Source organism: Hippopotamus amphibius, chromosome 9, assembly GCF_030028045.1.
Source record: "Hippopotamus amphibius kiboko isolate mHipAmp2 chromosome 9, mHipAmp2.hap2, whole genome shotgun sequence".
Lineage (NCBI taxonomy): Eukaryota > Metazoa > Chordata > Mammalia > Artiodactyla > Hippopotamidae > Hippopotamus > Hippopotamus amphibius.
In genome coordinates this window covers 98,242,148-98,265,818 of record NC_080194.1, presented here as the reverse complement: position 1 = coordinate 98,265,818, position 23,671 = coordinate 98,242,148, and the positions used below count along the sequence as shown (strand labels likewise).

Sequence of the window (23,671 nt, the reverse complement as noted above, 5' to 3'; positions counted from 1 at the left end):
CAGTCAGACTCATCTAATCATCCTGTTTACCAAAGCTCGGCTCTCCTTGCAAATATCCTCAAGGAGAGCAGCAAAACCACCTATTAAAGCCATATTTTTCTTAAATTTATTCCACCTCTTAATAGCCAAGTAATCTAAAGCAAACCATTCCTTAGCCCTTCTGCTTTCCCCTCCCCCCACACCCCTCCCCCCATGTACACACTCCATGTCCCCATCCTTCTTCTGTCCTTCTGATCTAGCCCCTACCCACTCTGATGTTCCTTTTCCCCCCACCCTCCACCCACCACCTCACTCAGCCCCAGGCGTTGAGATCCTGCTGCCTAAACTGTAAATCTAGCCAAAGCGGAGAACAACAAACAAAGGAGCAACTGTGGAACCTGACAGCTCAAGGCCTCTGGCATTGGTTCTTTCCTTGGAGATGCTGGCAGGGCTGGTCTTCTCACAGGGCACGCCATCCATCTCAAAGTGACAGAGCACAGGGCATCACTGCCTGAAGATGGCTTAGCAGGGCTGCTGCTCCAATGAAGCAGTGGGCACTGGAGACAGGGGCCTTCTCCAGGAAGGAAACGTGGCAGAAATGAAAACCCTGGACCACAGATTAGGCAACACTTGGCATCACATATTATCTTTAAAATCCCTATAATTCCCTCCCAAAGGGAACAGAAATGGAAAAAGAAATAAGTAAAGGAGAGTAAGAAAGAGAGGAAGAGAAGGAGGGTGGAAGGAGGGAGGAAGGAAGGAAGTCTGGTTTACAATTCTAGTTTTGGGTAGAAACTGTAGTTATGAAATGACAACTCCAAACAGATAAGAATCTGAGGCTCAATCTCAGGCTCATTTTCAAATCCCAGTTTCAGGGAACAGGATGCTCGTGGGGGCGCCAGCCCTAAAAGCCTTCCACTGAAAGCGTGTGGTTGAGCGCATAGGTATCGCTATCCTCTTCCTCCAAAAGCAGCTTGTCGATGGTCAGGGAACTGATGGCTCTCCTGGGGTCTTCCACGTCCTGAAGGACTGGCTCCGGGATAGAGATAGGGAGCTGGACAAACTGGGGCCCAGGCAGGGCTGGGGCTGGAGGCTGGTACTGCAGGGTGGAGGTGGGCAGCGTGGACAGGGGCTGAGGCCACGGGAAATAGGTGAGGGGTGCCTGGTGCTCTGGGGCCTCCAGCTGGGGCCCCACTGCGGGTGTGGCAGCACTCCTCGTCTGTAAGGGGGAGACACTGGTTGGTTAGCAGCACTGGGGTATCCACTGCCCACCCTGTCCTCGCGGGGATCTCTGTTTCCCTCACCTTGGCCCTCTCCTGCAGTCTCACTCCAGAGGGCTCTGCCGCCCCCTGCTCAAAGTCTCCCCCAAGGGAGAAACCAGACGAATTTCCTCATCCCATACCCTGTCACTCCCTAGCTATATGTCCTTGCTCAGGCTACTTCCCCATCTGAAGCCTCTGTTTTCTCCTCTGTAAAATAGATTACACAAAGGACTGACATCATAGGGCCGAGTGAATTAGAGATGCTTCTCCAGATTTCACTAAATATAAAATGCATCCCGATTTCAGCGATATTAAAATATGTGTGGGGAGTGGGGAGATGTGCATCTTAAAATCAATGAAAATACAGCATGCTAAACAGCAAGCCTGTCACGTAGCATAGCAATTGTATCCCAAAGCGGCCACTACTGTGCCCAGACACAAAAGACTGTCCAGGCTCCACACAGCAGCTTTGGCATTTTGAGGAGCTCTTGGACTTAGCTGCACTAGCCTCGCACTACCTCATCCTCCACTGCCTTTTAGCTGGGCCCCCTGTGGCCAACCCAGGGACCTCCAAAGGTTAGGACCATTCTCCCAGGTCCTCTGTAAAAAACATCTTTCACCTGCACAGCAGCCACCCTACAAATCCCAGCTCAAGCCTGCAAGGCCAGGGCCTGGATTCTTACTATCTTCCACAGTTAAGAAAGCAAGTAAGGGAGGAAGGTCTTTGCATGGAAAGGTGTGCGTGTGAGAGGACAAAACCTCCCCCTACCACACTCCCTTCCCTGTCACAGCTCTTCCAGCTGCCACTGTGTCTTGAAAGCAAACTATTAGAGTCATTCAGGGAAGAGCTTATTTCAATCTCCTGGGACCTTGTTGCAATGCAGATTCTGGTACAGGAGGTCTGGTCAGGCCTGGATTCTACACGGCTAACTGGATCCAAGATGACCCCAACGGAGCTGGTCCAGGGACCACAGTTTGAGTAGCAAGGCTTTTAGGGTGTTTTTCTACAGAATAACGGAACTGGAAAGGGTCTCAGAGGATTTCCAGCCTCCCAACAAAGCCTTATTATTTCTAGTATTTCAAAAATCCAAACGGGAATCCTACATTTTTGAGTTATACACCTGCGCAGGTCAAATGCAACTGCAGGTTTCTTGGCTCAGGGATAGAATTACATCAACCCATCATAACAGGTCTTATCTCCTGCTGATCTGGAGTGATTGGTAACTCTAACCAGCTTTGATGAGTTAATTTACAAAATGGCAAAATAAATAAATTGCTTCTTAATAAATATAGTTTGTTTGATATACAGAACCTTTCAAAGCAAAAGGTGGGACTGATGAAAGGATAAATAATGAAAGGAATTCTTGGTCCTGAGATGGTTGGGAACCACTGTGTCCACCACTCCCACCCCCACCCCGGGCCTCTGATATGGAAATGAGCTGCCTGGGAGAGGTGTTGAGTTAACTGCTTCCCACCCACCAGCATCCGGCCCCACCGCTGGTTTTCTCAGCAGCCGGGTGGGCGTGGAGTGGGAGGGCTCCTGCAGCCCATGCCTGGGTGTGCTTGAGGGGCAGGCACATCGGGAGGACACTGGACCTTGAGGCGAATAGAGGCGATTTGGGGAAGCAAAGCAAGCTCCATCATCAAGGGCGGGCTCTGCAGCGACTGGTGAGGCCCCAGCTCTACCTCCCACAGTTGTCCTTGGACTGGAGCTGGATATAGCTGTAACCACAGGTCTTTTCACCTCTGCACTCTTGGCAGATTCCCATTCCTTTGGTCAAACACACACCATTCACATAAAACTGTTTCTCTCCCTTCCTCCACTCCTGGGGGAGCAAGCCCTTCCTTTCCTATCTGGCATCTGAAGATAGCTCTTGGTTAGTGCTGTTGGCCAACTTTGAGACGACTGTAATAACTAGCAACTACCAGGTGCTTTTTGTATGCTGGGAACTGTGCTGAGCCCAGGAAGTGTTCTAAGCCCTCTACAGATATCAACCCATTTTACAGATGAGGACACTAAGACCCAGAGCATTATGTCACCAAGTTCAGGATCACATAGCTCAGGAGTGAAGGGGCAGAGATTTGAACTCAGGCAATCTGACACTAGAGGCGGAACTCAAAAAATTAACCTGCAGGTGGGCCTGACTCCATCAAAAGTACAGTTTTCTGAAAAATTATGTCACCTGTTTCTCAGCCTAAAAATTTTCCAGTAAATCCCACTATTGGGTGAACAATCAGCCCCTACATCATCTGAGTAGGAAGGAGAGGCTCGCTCTGGCAAGATACCCCACACAGATCTCACCTTGTGCCCTGTTCAGTAAAAACTTAGACTCATCACCGAGACTCGCTGCATGTGGGGCAGCAGGGGAGACTTGGGACAGAGAGGGAGGAGGACATGTTAACCCCAAAGAGCACAAAGTACGACAAAGAAGGCCATGAGCCTTTTTTATGGAGAATATCTGAATCACTGGGAATGGAAATAGGCCTCCCTGGAGGATGGGGTGAGCTTAGATGACCTGATTATCCTGGGCGTCAATAGCAAGGAAGGTCAGGGGTCAGGAATCAGCTCAGGTTCTAAACGGGTGCCCTCCACTTGGGTGGGTGTAGAAGGCCGCTGTGTGACGTACCGTGACGTTGGTGATGAGCGGCTGGGAGGCGTAGGTCAGCACCGAGGAGGGCCCCACAACCGTGTAGCTGGGGCACACAGGCTGCACATACATGTCAGCTGAGTAGGGGCAGCTGACAGCCTCATGGGACACATACTCGGTGTAGGGCGTCCACGGGGCCAGGGGCTGGAGGGCAGCCGGGGCGGGCTGGGAGAGCCAGCCGGCACACAGGGCCCCCTCCTCCGTCACTGTGGAAGCAGAGACCTCCATGTCGAGGCAGGAAGGACCTGTGGGAAGGAGGAAGGTACAGAGCTTCAGGTGTCACACAGATGAGGGGCTGGAGGAGGCCAGGACTGTGGGGAGCTCTTACCGACTGTGGTGTAGGTCGCCAGGGGCTGATGGGGCAGCACCACCTAGAGGGGAGAAGGAAGGCCAGGATCAGGGTTCAGCCATCTCCAGCTGGCCCTCTGCAGAAGCCTTGCCCACGGGGCCCCAGGGCAGGAGAGTATGGTTGGGGGATGGGGGCAAGAACCTCCCTTGTTAGAACTAAGCCCCATGTTTCAACCATCACCACCTATACTTTTGAGGGGTCAGTGTTTCCATTTAGCAAGAAGGCTTCACTGACATCCCGGGGCAGCCCTCAGCTCACACCAGGATGTGTGAGACACTTGCTGTTCAGTGGACCACGCCCACATCCCTCATCCCACTTCAAGGGACCAGACTTCTACCCTGGGCCAATCCTCCAGCAGCCACACCACGGCAACGTGCGGCCTCCGAGCCCACCAGGAGTATCCCATGGAGTGAGACATACACCCCCGCCTCACCACCCCCAGGCCCCTACACACACACACACCACACACACACACACACACACACACACACACACACACACACACACACACTCTGGCCACAGCGGCCCCTCACCGCAGTCGGTGCCACCGGCGCCCCGCTGCTGGTATGGCCACGTTTCCTCCGCAGCAGCTCCTTCACCGGCTCCTTCACACGCACGCCCTGGTACGGCCGGGGTGGCGCCGGTGCCTGCTCTGGAGCTGTGGCTGTGAAGAGAGCATCACAGGTACTCGTCTCCCTTCGCAGACAGCCCCCACCCCAACGTGCCCGCTCTCCTCCAGGGTCTGCCTGCTCACCTGAGCTGTGCCTGAACGTGCAGGACCACACGAGACTCCCTAGGATATTCCTCCAGTATCATCACTCCTCCTGCCCCAAACCACCTACGGCTCCCCTCCACCCAGAGGATTAAGGCCCAAGCTCCACAGTGTGTTCTCAGCCCATTTCCCCAATCTCTTTGTACACTAACCTCTACGTAAGGCCTGCCTCCAGCCAGAAGCTCTGTCTAGACTCCTCTGCCCCTCCCTTGAACGTCTCCCCTCCTCATCTCTACTTGCAGTTTCCCTTGATCAGGATTCCCTCTCACTTTTCTCAACCTCTTGATTCTTCCTGACCCAAGACTAGTACTGCCACCCTCCTAGCTGACTCCCAGCTGACCACTGCAGCCCACGGAATTTGCTTCACCCTACAACGTCTTCAACACTTCCGGACAGGTTAGTCTTCATCATCGGGGATGGCAGAGGACGGCATAAGAACAGGGACTCTGAGTCGGATGCCTCAAAACCTGCCCCTGCCCCTTTCCAGCTGTGTGATCCTGGGTGAGTTACTAAACCTCTCTGTGCCTCTTAACCTGCAGTTTCTTATCAAAGGAGTATCCTAAGGAGTCACTGACATAGTAAACAGGAAGCATAATACACGCTTAGTATAAAATCAGGTACAGAGTAAGCATTCAATAAACTTGTGGTCTGCTATGTAATAATTAGTAATCCTCTTGGGGGTAAATTTCTGAGGCCCCCTAGCTAGATTATAAACTTCTCAAGGTGAAATATATCTTATAGATCTTATTTTCTTATCATTTCTCTATATCATCCCAAGTAGCATGTCCACAACAAGCTCAGTAGGTTATCTGTTGATTAATTGGTTGGATGACTATTCAAAACGTGCTGCCGTTCACCTTCCCCTCACCTCTCCTGGAACTTTAGGATGGGCTGCAGTGAATGCTTCCCAGGTTCTCTGTGGCTCCCAGGACAAACACCCAATGGCAACCCACGTGCCCCGGGCCAGAGGGTATCCAGCCTTGCTGCCCTTTTGTCATCAATGCCAGGAATCCAAAGCGCCATGAGCTGGAACACAGGGCTCTCCCTGGCTGGGAAAGCAAGTCCAAAGCAGCCGTGACCAGGCAGTGACAGTCTGCCCTCCCAGATGGCCCACAGTCGGAGGCCTCGGGCCCTTGGAGGGCAGGCCTGGGTCAGCCAAGAAAGGCGAGTAGCCCTGAGCCTTACGACTCACATGGGAGTCCATTATCATCCTCTGATAAGGACCCAGGGACCTGGGCTCTGAATCAAAAGCCCGGAAGCCTGGGTATCTATTAAACCCGGATCTGCAGTGCTGCTCTAACTGAACTTTGCTCAGTAAATACCCAGCAGATAAGACCCCAAGCCTGACCAGCACCAGACCTCCATCCATGCTCCAGGCACACACATGGCCTGGCCTGGAAGCCAGGGGAAAAGAGAAGGGGTGTCCAAGAGCCCCAGCAACACATGAGAGTGAGAAAACCCCAGATTCAGATGCATTCATGGGGGTTTTCTAACCCAGCCAAGGAGCAGAGGTGACCAGGGAGTGATGCAAAATACAGATCCCCAGGCCCTGGGAGTGTCTGATTCCTGAGGTCAGAGGTGGGCTTACAAACCTATCTTTATAAAAAGGTGATTCTGAAGCTCTTCTGGGATTAGAAACACTGCTAATTCATCCCTGATCTCCCTTTAACATCCCAAGAGGAGATTAAATATGCTCTAACTTCCCCTGTCACAACAAGGGATCTCTACTGGTATTCATTCATTGTTTCAAATATCGATGGGCACTAGGAATACAGCACCGAGCAAGATAGACGTGGCTGCTGCCCACAAGCATCTTGCAGTCTAGTGGGACGAGCAAGCAATAAAACAGTTACAATTTGTGAAATGCAGGCGGAAGCAGGCGTATATAGAAGAGAGAGGCGTATATAGAAGAGAGAGCCAGCCTGGTACCTGCACTGGGACCACCTGTGCACCATCATCTTTGTTTAAGCAGCAGTGACGATGGACTTAAGAGCTGAAGATACCTGGGCTATCAGTTTCTGGTGGAAAGATCTCAATTGATTTATTTTACATCCCTGAGTCTCAATTTCCTCATCTGTAAAATGGGGATAATAGTTCCTGTCTCACACAGTTCTTGTGATGAGCAGCTGAAATAACACGTGGGAAGCTCCCAAAGCCATGTCCAGCGTGTGGTCGACGTCCAACACACGTTATTTTCCTTCCCCTTCCTCCACCCATGTCTACCTTCCCCTGGAGAGGAAGCTCTTCCTTCTACTGGACAAGCACCATCTTTCCTTGCATTACCTTCTAATGAAACACAATTCACAATGCATTTACAGCTTCTCACCTACAGAATGAGGAGCATAATGGTAGGTACCCAGTAAGGTAATTTGAGAATCACATGTAAACGCTTAGAACAGAGCTTACACTGAGGAAGCGCTGGATAAATGTGAGCTAATCTCGTCATTAGTATTAGTAGTATCCCTTCCCAGCATCCGAAGACAGAGCCCAGCTCCCTGTAGATTCTGAACAAACATTCTATTCCTTCAGCTATGTCTTTTTTTTAATTATTTTACCTATCTATTTATTTATTTATTTTTATTGGCTGCATTGGGTCTTTGTTACTGCACACGGGCTTTCTGTAGCTGCGGAGAGTGGGGGCTACTCTTCGTTGCGGTGCAAGGGCTTCTTATTGCAGTGGCTTCTCTTGTTGTGGAGCACCAGCTGTAGGCACACGGGCTTGTGTAGTTGCAGCACATGGCCTCAGTAGTTGTGGCTCACGGGCTCTAGAGTGCAGGCTCAGTAGTTGTGGCACATGGGCTTAGCTGCTCCGCGGCATGTGGGATCTTCCCAGACCAGGGCTTGAACCCGTGTCCTCTGCACTGGCAGGCAGATTCTTAACCACTGCTCCACCAGGGAAGCCCCTTCAGCTATGTCTTAATGATGTGTTTTGAATCCCTCTGACCTTTCTTCTGGCTGCATCACTCCTGCACAAGTTCATTTGCCACTTCCCCTTATGATGGGTGATGCCCAGGGGTGACAGACCCCAGGTATGGCCTGACATGGCAGAGAACAACGGCCCCTGCCCTCCCACACCCTGTTCACTCATTCTCAGGGTCACCCACAGCTACATCAGCTCTGTTCACACCCATATCACTCAATCCATACACTTGTTTCCAGCTATTCTTAGACATAAAGTACAGCCTGAGGCCTTGAGCACTTGGGAGAAACTCAAGGGACAGGGTTATTTGGGGGTCTGAGCACTGTGGTCACACTCAATTCAGCTAGGAGACAAGAAAGGCTCAATCACACATGCACACGTCTCAGACCAGATCAAAGACAGGTATACGGCTCATGCCCCTCTGATTTGCATGTACACTTCTGGGGAAGGGCCCAGAGGACTTCCGATCACACACCCTCCCGGGAAGTGGACACATGGACCACTTGGCTGCAAAGGGGCCAGCTGGGCACTTCCGACTTCTTGGCAAGTGAGAGCTTCCTGCCTCCTGTTGTTTTTGAATCAATGAACAAAGAGGGCTTGGGAGGTGCTGTGAGCAGAGGTCGTCCCCCTCTCATGTCTGGACTTCCTTGGAACCCACAGTGTCAACAGGTGCGCCCTGGAACAACCACCATATGGAGAGCAGTTTTGAAGTCCCCACCTCTTCCTATTGCAGTCATGAAACTCCCACAGCTCCCAAGGACCTCCTGACTGCCCACCAGGAGTCCCCAACCAGCTGCCAAGGAATCCTGTGACTGCTGCCAGCTGAGTAGGCAAGAGTGAGGGCGCTTCTGATAGTGTCTTTGCAAAGTGCCCGTGAAATATCGGAATCGGAAGCCTCAAGACAATTCCTGCAGGACCTCAACAGCCAATCGTATTTGCAAGGTGAAAACTTGCAGTTGGAGCCTTTCACACCAACCTTTGTGAAGCTAATTCCTCAGTAAACACGGGGCTCCCTACTGCCGCTAGCATGAGACATGAGCCCACAAAGACAAATTTGGAAGAGGAAAAGAAGTTTGTCTGCAGTCATGATTGCTTTGTCATGGGTCTTCTGGATCTCTGGATAAAACAACTAAACTAAAATATTTAAAAGAAAAATTTGAGATTATTAAAATAATTTCTTCAAATAATAATACTAAATAAAAGAAAAGCCAAGGAAAATAAAACAGGAGATGAAAATAGTAATACACAAGCAGAGAGAGATGAAAGTCTAATTTCCCAAAGTAGAGCTGACCAGAGATAGCACCGATGGAACTGCAGCTCCAGGCAGCATGCTCTCAAAGCCTGACGTTTTCTCACCATTTATCCTGTAGCTTTAAGGCCTTTTGGGTCCCCTGCGGGCATCCAAGTGTCAGGCACTGAGAAGAATCTTCCCACCTAAAGAAGCCTCTTGAGCCTCATTGGGAATCTCCCTTTTTAGTCTGAGACGTTCAGCCATATTAGCTTTCCACCACTGCGAGTCAGTCACCGATGTTGTTTGGGAAAAAAAAACAAAACTCATTTACAGAAAAACCTATGAACTTGGCCCCAGTGAGGGCTTCCCTTTTCCAAAATGAGCAACGAAAAATCTGAAGGTATAAAAAGTCAGCAGAGGTTATTTCAGTTCCCCCTGCCGCACACCCGGACATGCTCCGCATCACAAAAATAAGAGTCCTGCAGCTGCTGTTCCACTGGCGAGCACAGACCATGACAGATTCAAGCCAAAGGGTCACCTGAGACAGCACTCTGGCTGTATGTGGGCCCTGCGCTCGCTTTGCACCGAGCTTCAGGAACATAGGATTCTACCGATTTAAATAAACATGGCCCTCGGTCCCTTGATGAGGTATAATAAACATGACCAAGGAAATATGCAAAATTTCCCACACTTGTTTATTTAATGACCCCATGCAAACCACGTTCACACCACAGTGAGAAAACTACGGCTAAGGAGATAGGTCCTAGAGGAGCCAACACCCAGGCATCTCCTCCGGGCAGCTTTAAGAGAGCCCTCTTCAGGCAGGTGGTACCTAGAACAGCCTCCAAGATATTCTTGAAAGAATACTCTTCTCCCAGCCATTGTCCTGTTACAGATTTCCCATGAGCCTCCAAGGCCAGGCAGTGAGTCAGGATTGCTGCTCTAAGGGCTAGAATCTAAGCTAGGATCCAGGGTAAGCCTACCCTTCTATCATCAGGGAATCAGGAAGAGAAAACCATCTCACTCAGTTTGACGATCCAGCTTGTTGAAAGCGCTTCCCATTTACAACGGACTCGTTGAAACTTGAGGCTGCAGCCACTTGAGGCCATTTTGAAAGACAAAGCTTTCCTAGCCAAGAAGGACTTTTAACACATTACTGATCACTTCCAATAACCACAGTACATATGATTCACATTTGCTGCTGAACCGTCAGAAGTATTTTAAAAACTAAAAAAAAGACCCACTAAGGAGAAATACAATAATTTTCTTGTTACTTATAGCAAAACCAAAAACAAATAACTGAACAACAGGAATTCAAGCCTAGGGCTAACAAACTTGTCCTAGCTTCTAAGTGAAAACAAAGTCGTATAAGTCACTGACACTGTTCACGTCAATGTAAAGAAGCTTGTTTGTGCCCTTGACCTAAGATAGATGAGTACTCCCGGGAAAGTTTAACTTAGTTCAGCTGAAGGATTATTCATACCCTTAATTGAAACACTACTGCAAGCGTTCTTGGTGAAGGTCTGAGTCAAAGTTTTTACATTTGTTCTTTGCGTTCACGGACAATGGCTGATTTTTTTCCAAACAGGAAGAAAGATCCTGGGCTTTGGCCAAAGATTGGACCTGACACGCTACAGAAAGGCTTTCCCACCCAATTTACAGTAGACCATAGTTTACTTCTTTTATTTTTTTTAATGGAGGCCAACAAAGAGATCCCATATGCATGTAAATTTAGGTTTTTCTATTCATTAATGTTTGAACTGAGAAGGACCCTGAAACCAGGAAATAAAGTGTCACTCACATATTCTAGCAATCTGTATAACAGGGAAGAGGAGAAACAGATAGATGGACAAAAAAGGTGGCTTTAAAGGTGTACAGAAGATATGGGAAAGTGGAACCTCAACTGAATGAGGACTTGATGTCGCGTGAAGGCTGTAGGACAGCCAGTCAGGAGTAAGTCTTGACGTCTTCATGGGGAGACGAGGATGTCTGCTTCAGGAGATCTCAAAGATGGCGGCTGAGCCCATGTTCTCCGGTCTGGTCGCAGAATGGGGGGACCAGTCGCCATTCCCCTCCTTGTGTCCCCATTCTAAGAGGCATATCCCCATCAGCCCCCACAGAGCTCACTGATCAACCACAGGCAGGTCGCTGGGAAAGCTAAAGGAGGGCCACAGTCGCTGAGGACTTCCCCAGACCTGGCCAGGCTGAAAGGACCTAAAGGGAACCCCTCAATAGGGAGGGGTCAGGGTACATTTAGGGGGACTGCAGAGCCCCAGACCAAAGGGTTCCAGAGGCCGAGGAATCCCTATTTAAAGGACGCCACAGCCGGCGTGGACGGGACACCCAGGGTGGTTACACTCCTCCCAAATGATGCCAGGCTTAAGCAGAGAGCCCCTTTAGCCACCAAGCTCCTGCCTGCGTGTCCCACTCTGCAGCCTCAGAGCTACCTGCGAGGCGTGCATGTCCCACCCCGTGACCTCGGGTGGAGTCAGCCACAGGTCTCTGGTACCAGAGCCTTCAGCTCATTCCTCACAGGCACTGCTGCTGAGGTGTCCCTCCCCCAGAGGGCTCAGCACCCCTCACGCCACACAACCGCCTCCCCTCCAACCCTCCCGCAGAACAAACAGAGCGTGGAAGGCTCTCGGATTCCGCTCTCTACTCCCAGAGACAGGGTCAGCGTGAGGCCTCTTCTTTGTGGAGACTCAGGTATGTTGAGTGCACGGCTGCCAAAGGTCTGCGTGTTACCTGGTCACCGCCTTAGCTCCCAGGAGCTCAGACATCACCACGCTCACCTTTGCATGATGTTCTGTGGCTCACAGAGAATTTGACACAAATGATTTCACGTGAGGCCTCACCACAACTTCTGAAAGAGGCAGGGGAGGTCTTCCTCTCACCCTCCTTTTCACTGATGAGGAAGGTGACGCACATGTTAAGTGACTTGCCCGGGCACGGTGCTTGTAAATGGCGGGGTCAACAAAACTCAGGACTTCTGATCCCAAGCGCCATCCACTTCTGCCTCACATCCTGCCTCCTCCCTGCCCTGGCAAATCCCATTTATTTCTCTGGGTGACACTGGAGGTTGGCCATCGAATGGTTCCCTGCTCGGTTCTAACCCTCCTCCCTCCAGGCTGGGAGTCTGAGCTCACACCTTCCTGATCCAATTCCAGCAAGAAAGGGCGTCTCCCAGCCGAGGAGAGGAGGGAGAGAGAAGTCCATGAGAAGCTTACCAGCAGTCTGCTCACATGAGGAGTGGCGAGAACTGAGACCCACACAATTCCCCGCAAAGGTTTATTTTTGGTATTTTCGACTGAAATGACAGCGGATAGGTCCACCTGAGAAACCAGCTGCATCTGCTCGCCTTTTACAGAAACTGGGGTCACCAGAGCAGAAAGAGCTCCCGTCTCAGATACCATGTCCCAGGGTGGGTGGGGACAAGCATAGGAGACCCCTGGCAGAGTATTCTTTGAACAGAGCAGGGTAAACCATGTCCCTGGCCCTCATGGAGCTTACTGTCCAGTCTAGTAGGAAATATAGACTTAATCAAACAATAGCACAAGCAAACCTAGAATTACAAACTGTGATGGAGCTGCATCTGCCTTATAGTTGAAGCATTCTGGCTTGTTTGGCTGGTTTCACCTCTACTTGATTCAGTCGGGCTTGAATGAGCAGCCAGCCGGGGCCCCAGCCTCCCGCGGCTGTATAAAGAGGAGAGTGCAGGAGGCATGATTGTTCCGTCTGCAGTGCAGGGAAGCAGGCTGGGGTCAGGCTCAGCCCACACCGTGAATGGAAGCCTTGCCCAAGACGTAACAAGTAGCCACAGATGTTCAGGCCCCTTCCTCAGCCTGGGAACCCTGGATAAACCCCAAAGATGTTTCACTTTTCCTATCTTGGCTGATTAGCTCATCAGGGGAAGACCAGTCCTAGGAACTCAGATTCCAAGATGGGAAGCAGCTGGCTTCAGAAGTTCTAGACTGAGTCTCAGATCTAACTTTCTGAGATTCATATTTGCAGGAGCTTTTGAGTCAGGCTACAATCACTCTCGGTGAAGTCAGAGACCACGTCTTTTTAATGGTGGCCTTATTTCAATTAGGAAGGGAAGAAGCACCTAATGCAACCCTAAAATCCTTGGCATTAAAAAATGGTATGGTGTTGTTTGGAACTGAAGCAGGTCTAGTTTGGAAAGCCTGCTACATAGCTTATCGCTGTGTGACCCTTGGCAAATAATTTAACTTGTGTGTGCCTCAGTTTCTCCATTTGCTAAGTGAGAATAATGATCTCCATCTCATGGGATTATCATGAGGATTATATGAAATTAACCAAACACCTTGTAAGTAATAGGTTTTCAAGAGATGGCTGTTTCTCCCTTGTTCTCAGCTGAAAGCCTATGGCCTATCACTCATCAGAGAAGACCCCAACTTGCCCTCAGACTGCTGCATCCTGATACTGAATGTCTCTATCCTCAATATACCCATGGCCTTCTGCTTGCAATAAAGCCTGTCTCAACCTGCCTTTATTGTATTCCTGGAAGTCATCCCTTGGGCACTTCGGCCCGTGTCCCCAGCAGCAGGATGGCCCTGTTTAGGAGACAGGGAGCCCAATGATGCTGCAGAGAGACTGGTCAAAGGCCTTTCATGCACACAGAGGAAGCCTGGAGAGGAGACGTGAAAACCCTGGCATTGACCTCTTGTAAAGATACCATGAGCTGGGCAGAAGACTTTTTTCTTCCAAAGCCACCAGAGGATTAGGTTTGTGGCAGGTTTGAGTTTTTAAAGGACAACTCCTCGAAGGAGTACCCTGGAGACTTTCGAGTGACAGACACAATAAGATGTAGCCCCTCAAGGAACCTGTATGTGTCTCCAAAAGGACAGGGATGCAGCCATGACTGAGGCCATAGTCATGGATACATCTTCAAAGGACTAGAAACCTAGGAGCACATATCACATACGGGATGGAAACACAGCAGTGTATGAGGGAGGGCTCTTTAGTGATCAGAGAGAGGAGTTTTATCACCTATAGAGTAAGACAGACTTCTGACTGACAAACTGGGCACTGCCTCAGCTTTATCTAGAGCAACAGGGATCAAAATAGGGGAAGAAAGGACCTACACTGAGAGCACTAGACCACATCAGGGGGTGAACCAACCCAGGGATCCCACCCAAATTCTATAGCAAGGCCGCACCAGAAAGAGGAGATGGAGCAGAGGAGAAAGATACATCTTCCCTCTTTAGACTAAGACACAAAGCCTAAAGCTACAATTGCCAGTATGATTTAGAATAGGAAAAACCCATGATTAGGTGCTGGAGGAGAGGACATTCAGTTGTTCCTTGATTTAAGCAATATCCAGTTAAGGATTTTCAAGACCAAAGATTTTTATAAAATTTTCCTGAGACCCTCAGGTAGGGACCACTTGCTTGGAGGGAGGACTCTTCAGACCCAACATCTGCTATATATTTGGGGTCAGACCCAACTGCCCAAGACTCAAGGTTCATGGTGGCCTGGGTGCAGCCTACATGAGTGAAGGTAGCCCTAATAATTTATTCATGATGTGAGATGTAACTTCCAGTCAAAATGAGCTTTTTTGTTAAGTCTCTGGTTTACTAACCGATGGCCTTATGATGTGGGGGAAATCCCTTGTGAAGGACACTGAAGAAGTTAGAACAGTAAGCCTGGGAAAGATGTCACTAGGTCAATCTTTGAAGAATGTACCCCCTTCCTCATTCACAAGATACCTACGTAGACGGAAACCAGCGCAACATGCTTCACGGTGATTCACTTTTCTCTAGGAGTGAGGTCCTTACCCTGGAATTACTTAAACCAAGTACCTATGACCAGCTCTCAGAGTTCTTGCTAAGGGGTAGAGGACTGGTCCACGTCAGGATTGCCAGGCTGTAATCAAAAACTCTGGAATAGAGTAAAGGTGCCTATAAAAAGAATATTTTGCCAAGAAAGGGAAGGAAGCAGGGGAGTCTGGGGGTGAATGAGCAATCAGAGCTCCGAGATCCTCCCGAAACTGCTCTATTTTTACTTTTGTATCAGAGTTCTGCAGTAGATTTGGTTTGAATAAAGGGGTTTGTGACAAAAATGTTTTAGACACCAGCCTAGATAGTCTTGGATTTTCTTCCCAGTGCTAATATTTTACATCCTAAGATGCCTCTTCCTTCGCCAGAATCTAAGCAAGACGTCTGATTCCCATTTATTCTTGAGGATCACTTCCAAAGCCACATCTGTGGTCCACGACACTGTCCTGATTCCATTTCCTCTCCCTCCTGCCGAAGGAATTGACTTCATTGGTTGACTTCCCCAGCTGGCAATAACCCCACTGTCGGGTGGAGGCATGCTTGCATGGGATGATAAATGGGTGGTTGATTTTCCTCCTGTACTTTTCTTTCCAGAATTGGTGTCGCTTACATCCAGCATTAAAACTTGCTTCCATCTTGAACTCTCTTGCCTCCCCTTTTCCTGTCTTTTCTGTCTTTCCAGCACTTCTCAGTCCTAGAAAGTTATAGCAATCTTTGTACTCCTCTTCCAATGAAACTTATGATTCTTTCTAGCGAATTAAAAAGTAATTCATCTTTTCTTAAGTGTGGTCAAATCCTTTTTGGTCCCAACACCTGGTCTGAGTGTGACTCTGGTTTATAATTCTTTGGCTACCTGCTCTTCCCAGAAAGTGATACTAATGAAACCATTACTAAGAAAAGGAGGCAGCACATTGCTGTTTCAGTTTTCGGTATCATTTGTGCTATTTCTTGCATACTTCAAGCTAGATTATAGCACCTCAAGTCCAATCTTGTGAATTTAAAAAACAAACACAAGTTTTCCAGTCAGTACAAGCCTTCCACCATCCCACCTTTTGAGGTTGGTAGGAAGTTGTGGCCCAAGTTTCAAGTTTGGTCACAGAATGGCCAGCGTAAACATCAGCATTAGCCCTGATCACTAACCCCACCATGAGTTACAAGACTGGAAATACGCAGCCGGCTATGTCACAAGAAAGGCAGAACTCAGAGGCCATACAAATTGTAATCCAGGCTTAGCTGCATAGACTTTGTCTTCAGAGGTAGAGTGAGAGAGAACAGGAAAACAATAATAGTAACTAATAGCTATTGAGTGTTGACTTAATGCCAAGCACAGTGCTAAACACTTACCACAACCCTGCGAAGAACTGCATTCCCATTGTACATATAAGGAAATGGCAGGCAGCAGAGCGAGGCCAAGGGACTTGCCGGCATCATACGACCAGTGAGGCACAAATCTAGGATTCAGACTCAGATCTGCCTGCCCCGGAGGCTGAGCTTTAAACCATTAAAGTGAAAGAAAGAACATAGCTGTCACTCTCTAATTCAAAATAATCCCCTCTACCTTGCTATCCACACCTCACTTACACACACACACACACACACACACACACACACACACACGCGTGAAGGGAGAGCCTGAGTCTTCCAAAATCTAGACAGTTCGGAATGAAGTGCCCAGAAGCCAAAACCCTTGGCTCCCAGCACAGGCTGCCACACAGGGCTCCCCAGAAAACAGATGGGCTATGTTATTTTGGAGTGATTCTAGGTCCTTCCCTCCCCTTGGAATCCTCCATTGCAGCTAAAGTATCTGCAAAGAGCCCAGTGAAGGAGATATAGCAGGAAAGCAAAGACTTCATTTCCTTCAATAAATAAACTAAAACACATGCACCAAAAATGAGTTTCCAAAGTATGAACAGACATCTACCAGCTGGTGTACTTCATTTTGTCACTGGTCCTTTATCTAACATGGATGGCCTGTGCTTCTACCAAGAGCATCCTCCTAAGCCCTGTGAGTGAGACGGGTACCATGGTAGAGAGACAGGACAGCTTAGCAAGACAACACTCACGGTGAGTTACTAACCTCATCTTTAAGCTTCAGTTTTCTCATCTATGAAACAGAGCTTAAAACAGAACATACCTCATGGAGTTTTTATGAGGATTAAATGAGAAATTACATTCAAAGTGTGGCAAAGACTGGTGGTTGCCACACCCAACATCTGTCCTCTTCTTCCTTACTATCAACCCCTATGTTTTGGAGGGTTGGCAATGAGCCCAGGTAAACAATTACACTATTCTCCCTTACAGATAGGACTGGCCATTAGATGTCAGCAAAAGTTGTGTGTTGGTGGGGAGAGGCCATGATAGAGAAGCATGATCTTTTTGCCTTTCCCTTTTCTTCTTCTTCATTGTCTGAAACACAGGAATGTGATGGTTAGAGCTATGGCAAAACTATGAAGCAAACTTGAGGACAAAGGCCACATGCCAAGGATAGCAGACCAGAAAGACAAAAGTAACCTGAGACATTGTCAGCACTTAGAGCCTCCATCCAGCCCTGCAGACTGCTATGGACTTCTTTTATATGAGGGAAAGTATACCACTGTCTTATTTATTTAAATGCATGTGTTATCTGGTCTTTTCAGCAACCAAATGCAATCCAAACTGATCCAACAGAACATCTGGTATACTGCATGGTACCAGGTAAGGTGCTGACCCTATAGCTGGTATTTATCCCTATGAAAAGGACTGAACATGTTCTGCTCATAGTAGTGCAATGTCCAATAGTATGTCATCAGTTTCAGCCTCTAGTAGTAGTAGCAGCTCTCAGCTTGACTGCACATTAGAATCACCTGGGACGCATTTGAAAATACGCATTTATTTTTTATAAGCACTCATGAAGACTCAGCAACTCGAACTGGAAAAGGATTTCAGTCAAGTTCAGTCTCCTTGTCCTCAGCCAGGAAAAGAGAAGTCCCATATTACAGCTGGAGCACTTGAGACCCAGAGTGTTTAGGTGGCTTGCCTAAGGCCCCACACCTAATCACCCAGAGACTGGAAAGTAGAATCCATGTCTCCTGTCTGCAAGAGTAACGCTTTGTCATAGAATCACACAACCAGGGCAAGAGGGTTTCAAAGGAGGCCTCTTCATCCCAGGCAGGCCCACTCTCATCAAGCAGTTTTTCTACAAAGATGAGAAAACCACAATGTTGCTAAGTATTTAACAAAGCTGAAAATTGAACAAGATCATAATCAATTAGCCAATTTTGGTTTGTTTGGCTCAAAGTGAGAAATTGGTGGACATTTTCATTTAGTGAGAAACAAACTACTTTAGAAAGAAGTCAAAAGAAAAAAAAACCTAATATCTTTATAATGAGAAAGTTTAAAAGCAAAAATTTACAGGACTTCTAATTGAATTAAATGTCCAGATATTTAGCTAATAACTGTGGACAATCTTGATACTTTTTCGTTCCTCATAATAGAACAAATTTGCAGCTTTGAGTCAGAAGAGCGCTTCCAAAACCTCTGACTCAAGAATTTGGGGGCTATAGAGGAGGACAAGGTTGGCTTTTTCATTTAGTTAATATAGGGAGAAGAGGTAAAGTGTCCACCGTGAAAATCATCAGCTCTTTTACTGATTAATCTGTGTGCTTAGTAGATGTGTGTCACTTCTTTTACCTCCTCCTGTGCATGTAAATTCATGAATATCTTTTGGATCCTAATTGTCCTCATCAACAAGAACCACTGAACCAATAGATAAACTTGGTAAGAAGTAAAGGTGTTTATTAGACTTATTAAGCAAGCAAAGGCTGTAACATAGAATAGAAATATTAGAAGCAGTTCACAGACCTAAATTACTTCTTGTTATAAGTTCACCTGAATTTATGCAGGAGATAGAGTTCCAAAAATTATATGTATCCTACAGGTTTTTCCTATCTTTAACTGCACTTTTAACTGCCCTTAAAAAGTTGGCTATTTAGTGGAAGCTTGGAGTAATTATAGAGTTCTATGTTAATGAGAATTTTGAGACCTTAACTTATCTATTTGGTGAAACTCTGCTCTGTTCATGTTGTCTGAAAGTAAACATCATGCCATAATAATTTGATAATAAGTGTTTCCTGTTCTTAAGATGCCTCCTTGAGCACTACAGCAAAGAAACACCAAGGCCAAGTCTATGGGACATCAAGACAAGCAGTCAATTCAAGGAAAATCAGTGAAGCAGGCCTTTTGTTATCATGTAGCTCCTTCTCTCACATAAATAACATCAATAAAAAGCAGTTGTTCAATTCACTCATTTTCTAACAAGTGGTGTTGAGTTTATGATACACCGTTCCATTGCTTTTAAGGAAGAAGTCAACCGAATCAAATTTCAGCATTGTATAAATCATGTAATCAACCGACTGCAAGCTTTATCTCCCATTGGTGTTGGCACTGCGCAAGTCCATGGTACCCAGTAACTTAGGGAAATGAAATCATCTTAAATCAGAGGTCGCAAACCTTGTCTGTAAAGGCCAGATAGTAATATTTTTTGCAGGCCATATGGTCTCGGCAGCACCTAGTCAACTCTTCCGTTATAGCAGAAGCAGCCCTAGACTATATGTAAATGAATAGACGTGGCCGTGTCCCAATCAACTTTTATTTACGAAAACAGGTGGTGGGACTGATTTGGCACTCAGGCCATAGTTGGCAGACCTCTGATTTAGACCGTTGAAAAACTGTATGTAAGGTCCTATCATTCAAGAATATTTTGATGTGCCTTTTTAACTATGCTAATCACAGTGTGGAAAATGATTGGAAAAGATTTGGCATAACCCTAATTACTCAAGATGGGCCCACAGGAGGTGTCCCAGGAGGGAAGGTGCTCTCTTACCACTGTCATTAATTCTCAGGAGACTTAATGACACTTTCCCTGTTCTCTACTTTAGTTCTGACAAAAAACTTGTAAGGCAGACATTAGAACCCCCATTCTCCAGATTTGTGAGAATGCGAAAAGGTTAAATAATTAAGATGCAGAGCCAACTTTCAAACCCAGACCTGTCTCACTCCATCACACCTGGTATTTCTGCGGCACCGTTACTAGCTGGCCTTAACAAGGGCTTCTTGTTGGGGGGGATGTCAGTTCTTCACATCCACGCAGGACCTGCTGGACCAAGTGAAGAACCTGGGGTACAGGGTGGCAGTGGGTGGATCTGCAGGGAGCATGACTGCTTTGCCCAACTGGCCAGTCAAGGAAATCTCAGATTCATGGTTGTGACTTGAAGATTTCTGCCTCTGTGTGCCCACAGTTCTGAGCTGATCTGAACCAAAGCCCATGTTCACACTTAGTCCACAAACAGGGGTCATGGGCCAGGTAGGGAGGAGGCAACATCTACAAAGTGAATGTTTTCTTAACCCTTTCCAGAACCCCATAGTACAGTCATTTCAGCTCATGCCTCGAGGGTGTTTTCTGAAAAAAGAAAGTGCCTTTTCAGCACTCTTGGTGTCTGATTTCAAATTCTGACCTTCCATCAGGTGATTCTAAGTGGGCTGACAATGCTGCCCTGTTTTTACTGGTTTTCCCACAGGGTTTAGTCACCCAGGTGCCCTCAGTGCCCTACAAGGGCCTCACTTAGGGTAAGGGGATGGGTCCGGTGGCCAGGGCCTTTCCTAATTTCCTTTAAGGTGCCGAAGAGCAATTTAGAAGGATTGTGATTACGTGCATCTGAACATATAGAATCGTTCAGCTCAGTTTTTTCCACTAACAAACTTACAATGTGGTCTCCCTGGAGATGGAGTTTTGCTGCACTAGACTGACCTCCAGGGAGTGAACAGGAAACGTGCCTCTAGCATCCCCTTTAAAAACAACGTTAATCTTTTTTCTCAGGAAGAGTTGGAAAAGGAAAAATGCAGTGTGTGACCAAGAGGGGGAAATACCGCAGCTCATGGATACAGAGAAGCAACCCATGTCTCAGGCACTGAGGCAGAGCCAGAGCAATCAGCATCATCTCAGTGGCATCTCCGCTCACTAAGGGTAGCTCTCTGGAATGGGTATCATTTTTACCCCATTTTACATGTGAGAAGCCTGAGAACTAAAAAAAAGAAATGACTTGCTCTGAGTAGGTAGGAACCAAGGAAGAAGTCCCTCCAGGGACTCACATAAGATCCACAGATGGAGCTCTAAGTGTCGGGTCGGGGCATGTGGGCGCTCGGAAGCTCCCAGTGGGAGCAGTAATGCCCGCCTACCACCATCAACGCACTCCCACGGGGCCGGCTGCCTTTGCCCCCGCAGAGGAGGGTCTCATTCTACCCTCCTTCTGGGAGTGGTGGCCACCACCCATACTAGAATATCCCTAGTTATCTTGGAAGGATTCCACAGCTCTCAAATGCAAATTAGAATTCACTTCTTTTCATTCAAGAAAAAAAAAATTGCATCTTGCCAACATCGAACAATGATGAGACTTCACAATCTGAGAAATGTTGTAATCGTTCCTTCACATTACACATTAACAAGCTCAAGCGCAAAGAATTTACACAAGAAATAGAGGAAACAATGAACTGCTGATAAAGTGACTGTAAGTTACTTCTTAATCAATGAAGGGTATATTTTCAGAACTTTAAGGGCTCCAATAGAATATCTTTTGCAAAATATATAAACACTCCCTAATGAATCTTCTTCTGTGAATCTAGTTTCTCTTATATTAAGTTTGCTTGAGGTAGGGTGTACCCAAATTCATTAAAAGGCATTTTAAAGACCTAAGCACCTCTAAAAAGACAGCAAGTTTTTGGTACTACTTCTTTCTTGAGGAAGTACAGCACTGAGCCTCAGGAAGGTTCAAGTTTCATGAAGCCATTGAGTTGACTTTGTTTTTCTGAGAAAGGAATGTTGCCGATAACCTCTGTGTGATTTCAATTATTAATAACAGGAGTCTCTGTTCAGTCCCACATATGGAAAATAAAGTTCACAGATGTTCCATCCAACTCCAGGGATAAACATCAATGTTAGAGGTAAACCCGCGCCCCCTTGCGCGGGGAAACACAAGCCTTGCCACAGGAGGGGCAAAAGAATGACAGGCAGTAAGACAGCAAAGCGGTTGAGGACAGGCTTGACAAGCCAAGTTTCCACACTATCCGGGCGCAGTCACAGAGACACATCAGTGCCTCTGGCAGAAAGCTCAGTAGCTCAGAGAGAAACAGGCCCACGGAACTGAACCACAGGCTAAAGGGTAGCTGTTTATAAAAGCAAAGCCACTCAGGTAAAGAGCTCCACGCTTTCCCCTCCAAACTGTGTTTTGTGAATCATCAGCTGCCCTTTCTTCACCACAGTGATTCATGCAGGCAGCGGAGACAGGATGAGCTGTCCCACCTTGGAACACTAGTTCGTTCCCCTCCAGCCTGGAAAATCAGCATCACCTCTGACAGGCTGGTTTCTCCACCGGGCTCCATCTCGCCCACCTCGCCCCTCGCGCTCCCCTGCCTGGGGACGGGGACCCCCGCTGCCCGCCACCCCCAGCACCTCCCGGGCTGCGGGCTGCCTGGCGAAGCCCCGGCCCTCCCTCGCTGACACGGCCCCGACAGCCACGGCCCAACCACTTACGTTTTTGCCAGAGCATGGCCTGCGACAGGATGTTGCCTTTTCTCTTTGAAGCAGACAGTTTGGCTTCTTTAATGTGAGACCCGGGTGTGCTTGCCTCCAGTGGAGCCACCGCCTGCTCGGAGGCTGTTTCCTCGGCTTTTAAAGGCCCGAGTTCCCGCTGCGGGGGCACAGCGTCATCACATCCTCCCACCCCGGGGCGCCCTGCGCCTCTCCTGCAGCGGGGCGCCCGCCACCCCCCTGCGCGCGCACGGCCCCCGGCGGCCCACCCCGTGGCGCTGGCGGCCGGCCCCTGGGTCTGCACGGCGGCCCGGCCCGGGAGGCCGTGGGCACCGGGCACGGCCGCAGGCTGGGCCGGGGGCCCGGGGCGTGGGCAGGTGTGCGTGAGGGTGAACTCCGTGAGTGCGTCGGTGCAGTCGCGTCCCCCTCCGCACCACGATGGGCCCTAAGACCCCCTGGAAAGCTCTGGGTCCCCTGCGGCGCCCATGCAGGCCTCTCCAACCCCCGGGTGTCGGCGGCCCTCAGTCCACCCTGGGCCCCGCTCGACGGGAAACGCGATTCCCAGGGGACACCGGTTCTTGACACAGGAGGAAACACCTGTAGACTCTTCAAGCCTCACTGAACAACCTCTTCATTCTGTTAACATTGCTTTTCTGCGTATTCCATTTTGAACCACGTCGGCTCCTCCCCTTGCCGCCCAGCCACCCCCAAAGTGGCCAGACCTAATCATGCCTAAACAGGGGGAGCACTGGTTCTGACGGTCCACGTGCCGCCGGAGAAAGAGGCCAGCTCACTCGGCGCAGCCAGGAGACCACGACGCCGGGGCTCTTTCACTGGACCTGGTTTCTCAAAGAGGACTTGCAGCCAGGATGTGAACCGGGCCTCCCTCCTAGCCAGCACCACCTGTTAGCATGAAGCCTCTCAGGGGAACAGTAACGGGGTTCACCCGCTGACAGTGTTTGGGGTGCTAGGCCACTGTTGAGTTGCCTTCTGCCGCCATGTGCCTGAAGTCCACAGGCTCAGGCCCTGATGACCCCATCAGTTCGGGGTCAAGACCGCCTGACTAGGGCCCCCTAGGGCAGGTCTGGGGCCTTGCTGCTCTGCCCTTCACACTGCCTCAGAGCCTCTCACACAACCTAGATGGAATCATG

At 48.7% G+C, this 23,671-nt stretch overlaps 1 protein-coding gene across 1 annotated transcript; it reads right to left on the bottom strand.

Moving 5' to 3' along the window:
* Nucleotides 1–298: 298 nt before the first annotated feature.
* POU2AF1 (POU class 2 homeobox associating factor 1) lies at nucleotides 299–22,660 on the bottom strand. Its single transcript, XM_057750934.1, has 5 exons — nucleotides 22,524–22,660; nucleotides 4,772–4,902; nucleotides 4,218–4,260; nucleotides 3,869–4,134; nucleotides 299–1,198 (listed from the first exon to the last, which is right to left on the bottom strand). The coding sequence occupies exons 1-5, from the start codon at nucleotides 22,537–22,539 to the stop codon at nucleotides 884–886; spliced, it is 771 nt and encodes a 256-aa protein (XP_057606917.1). The 5' UTR covers nucleotides 22,540–22,660; the 3' UTR covers nucleotides 299–883.
* Nucleotides 22,661–23,671: the final 1,011 nt, after the last annotated feature.

Bases quoted from the DNA above. Each gene is read 5' to 3' on its own strand.
- POU2AF1 (XM_057750934.1), bottom strand. The intron at 4,261-4,771 runs GTGAGGGGCCGC...TCTCCCCTCTAG, and splicing joins CGCCGGTGGCACCGACTGCG to GTGGTGCTGCCCCATCAGCC. The intron at 4,135-4,217 runs GTAAGAGCTCCC...TCCTTCCCACAG, and splicing joins GGCGACCTACACCACAGTCG to GTCCTTCCTGCCTCGACATG.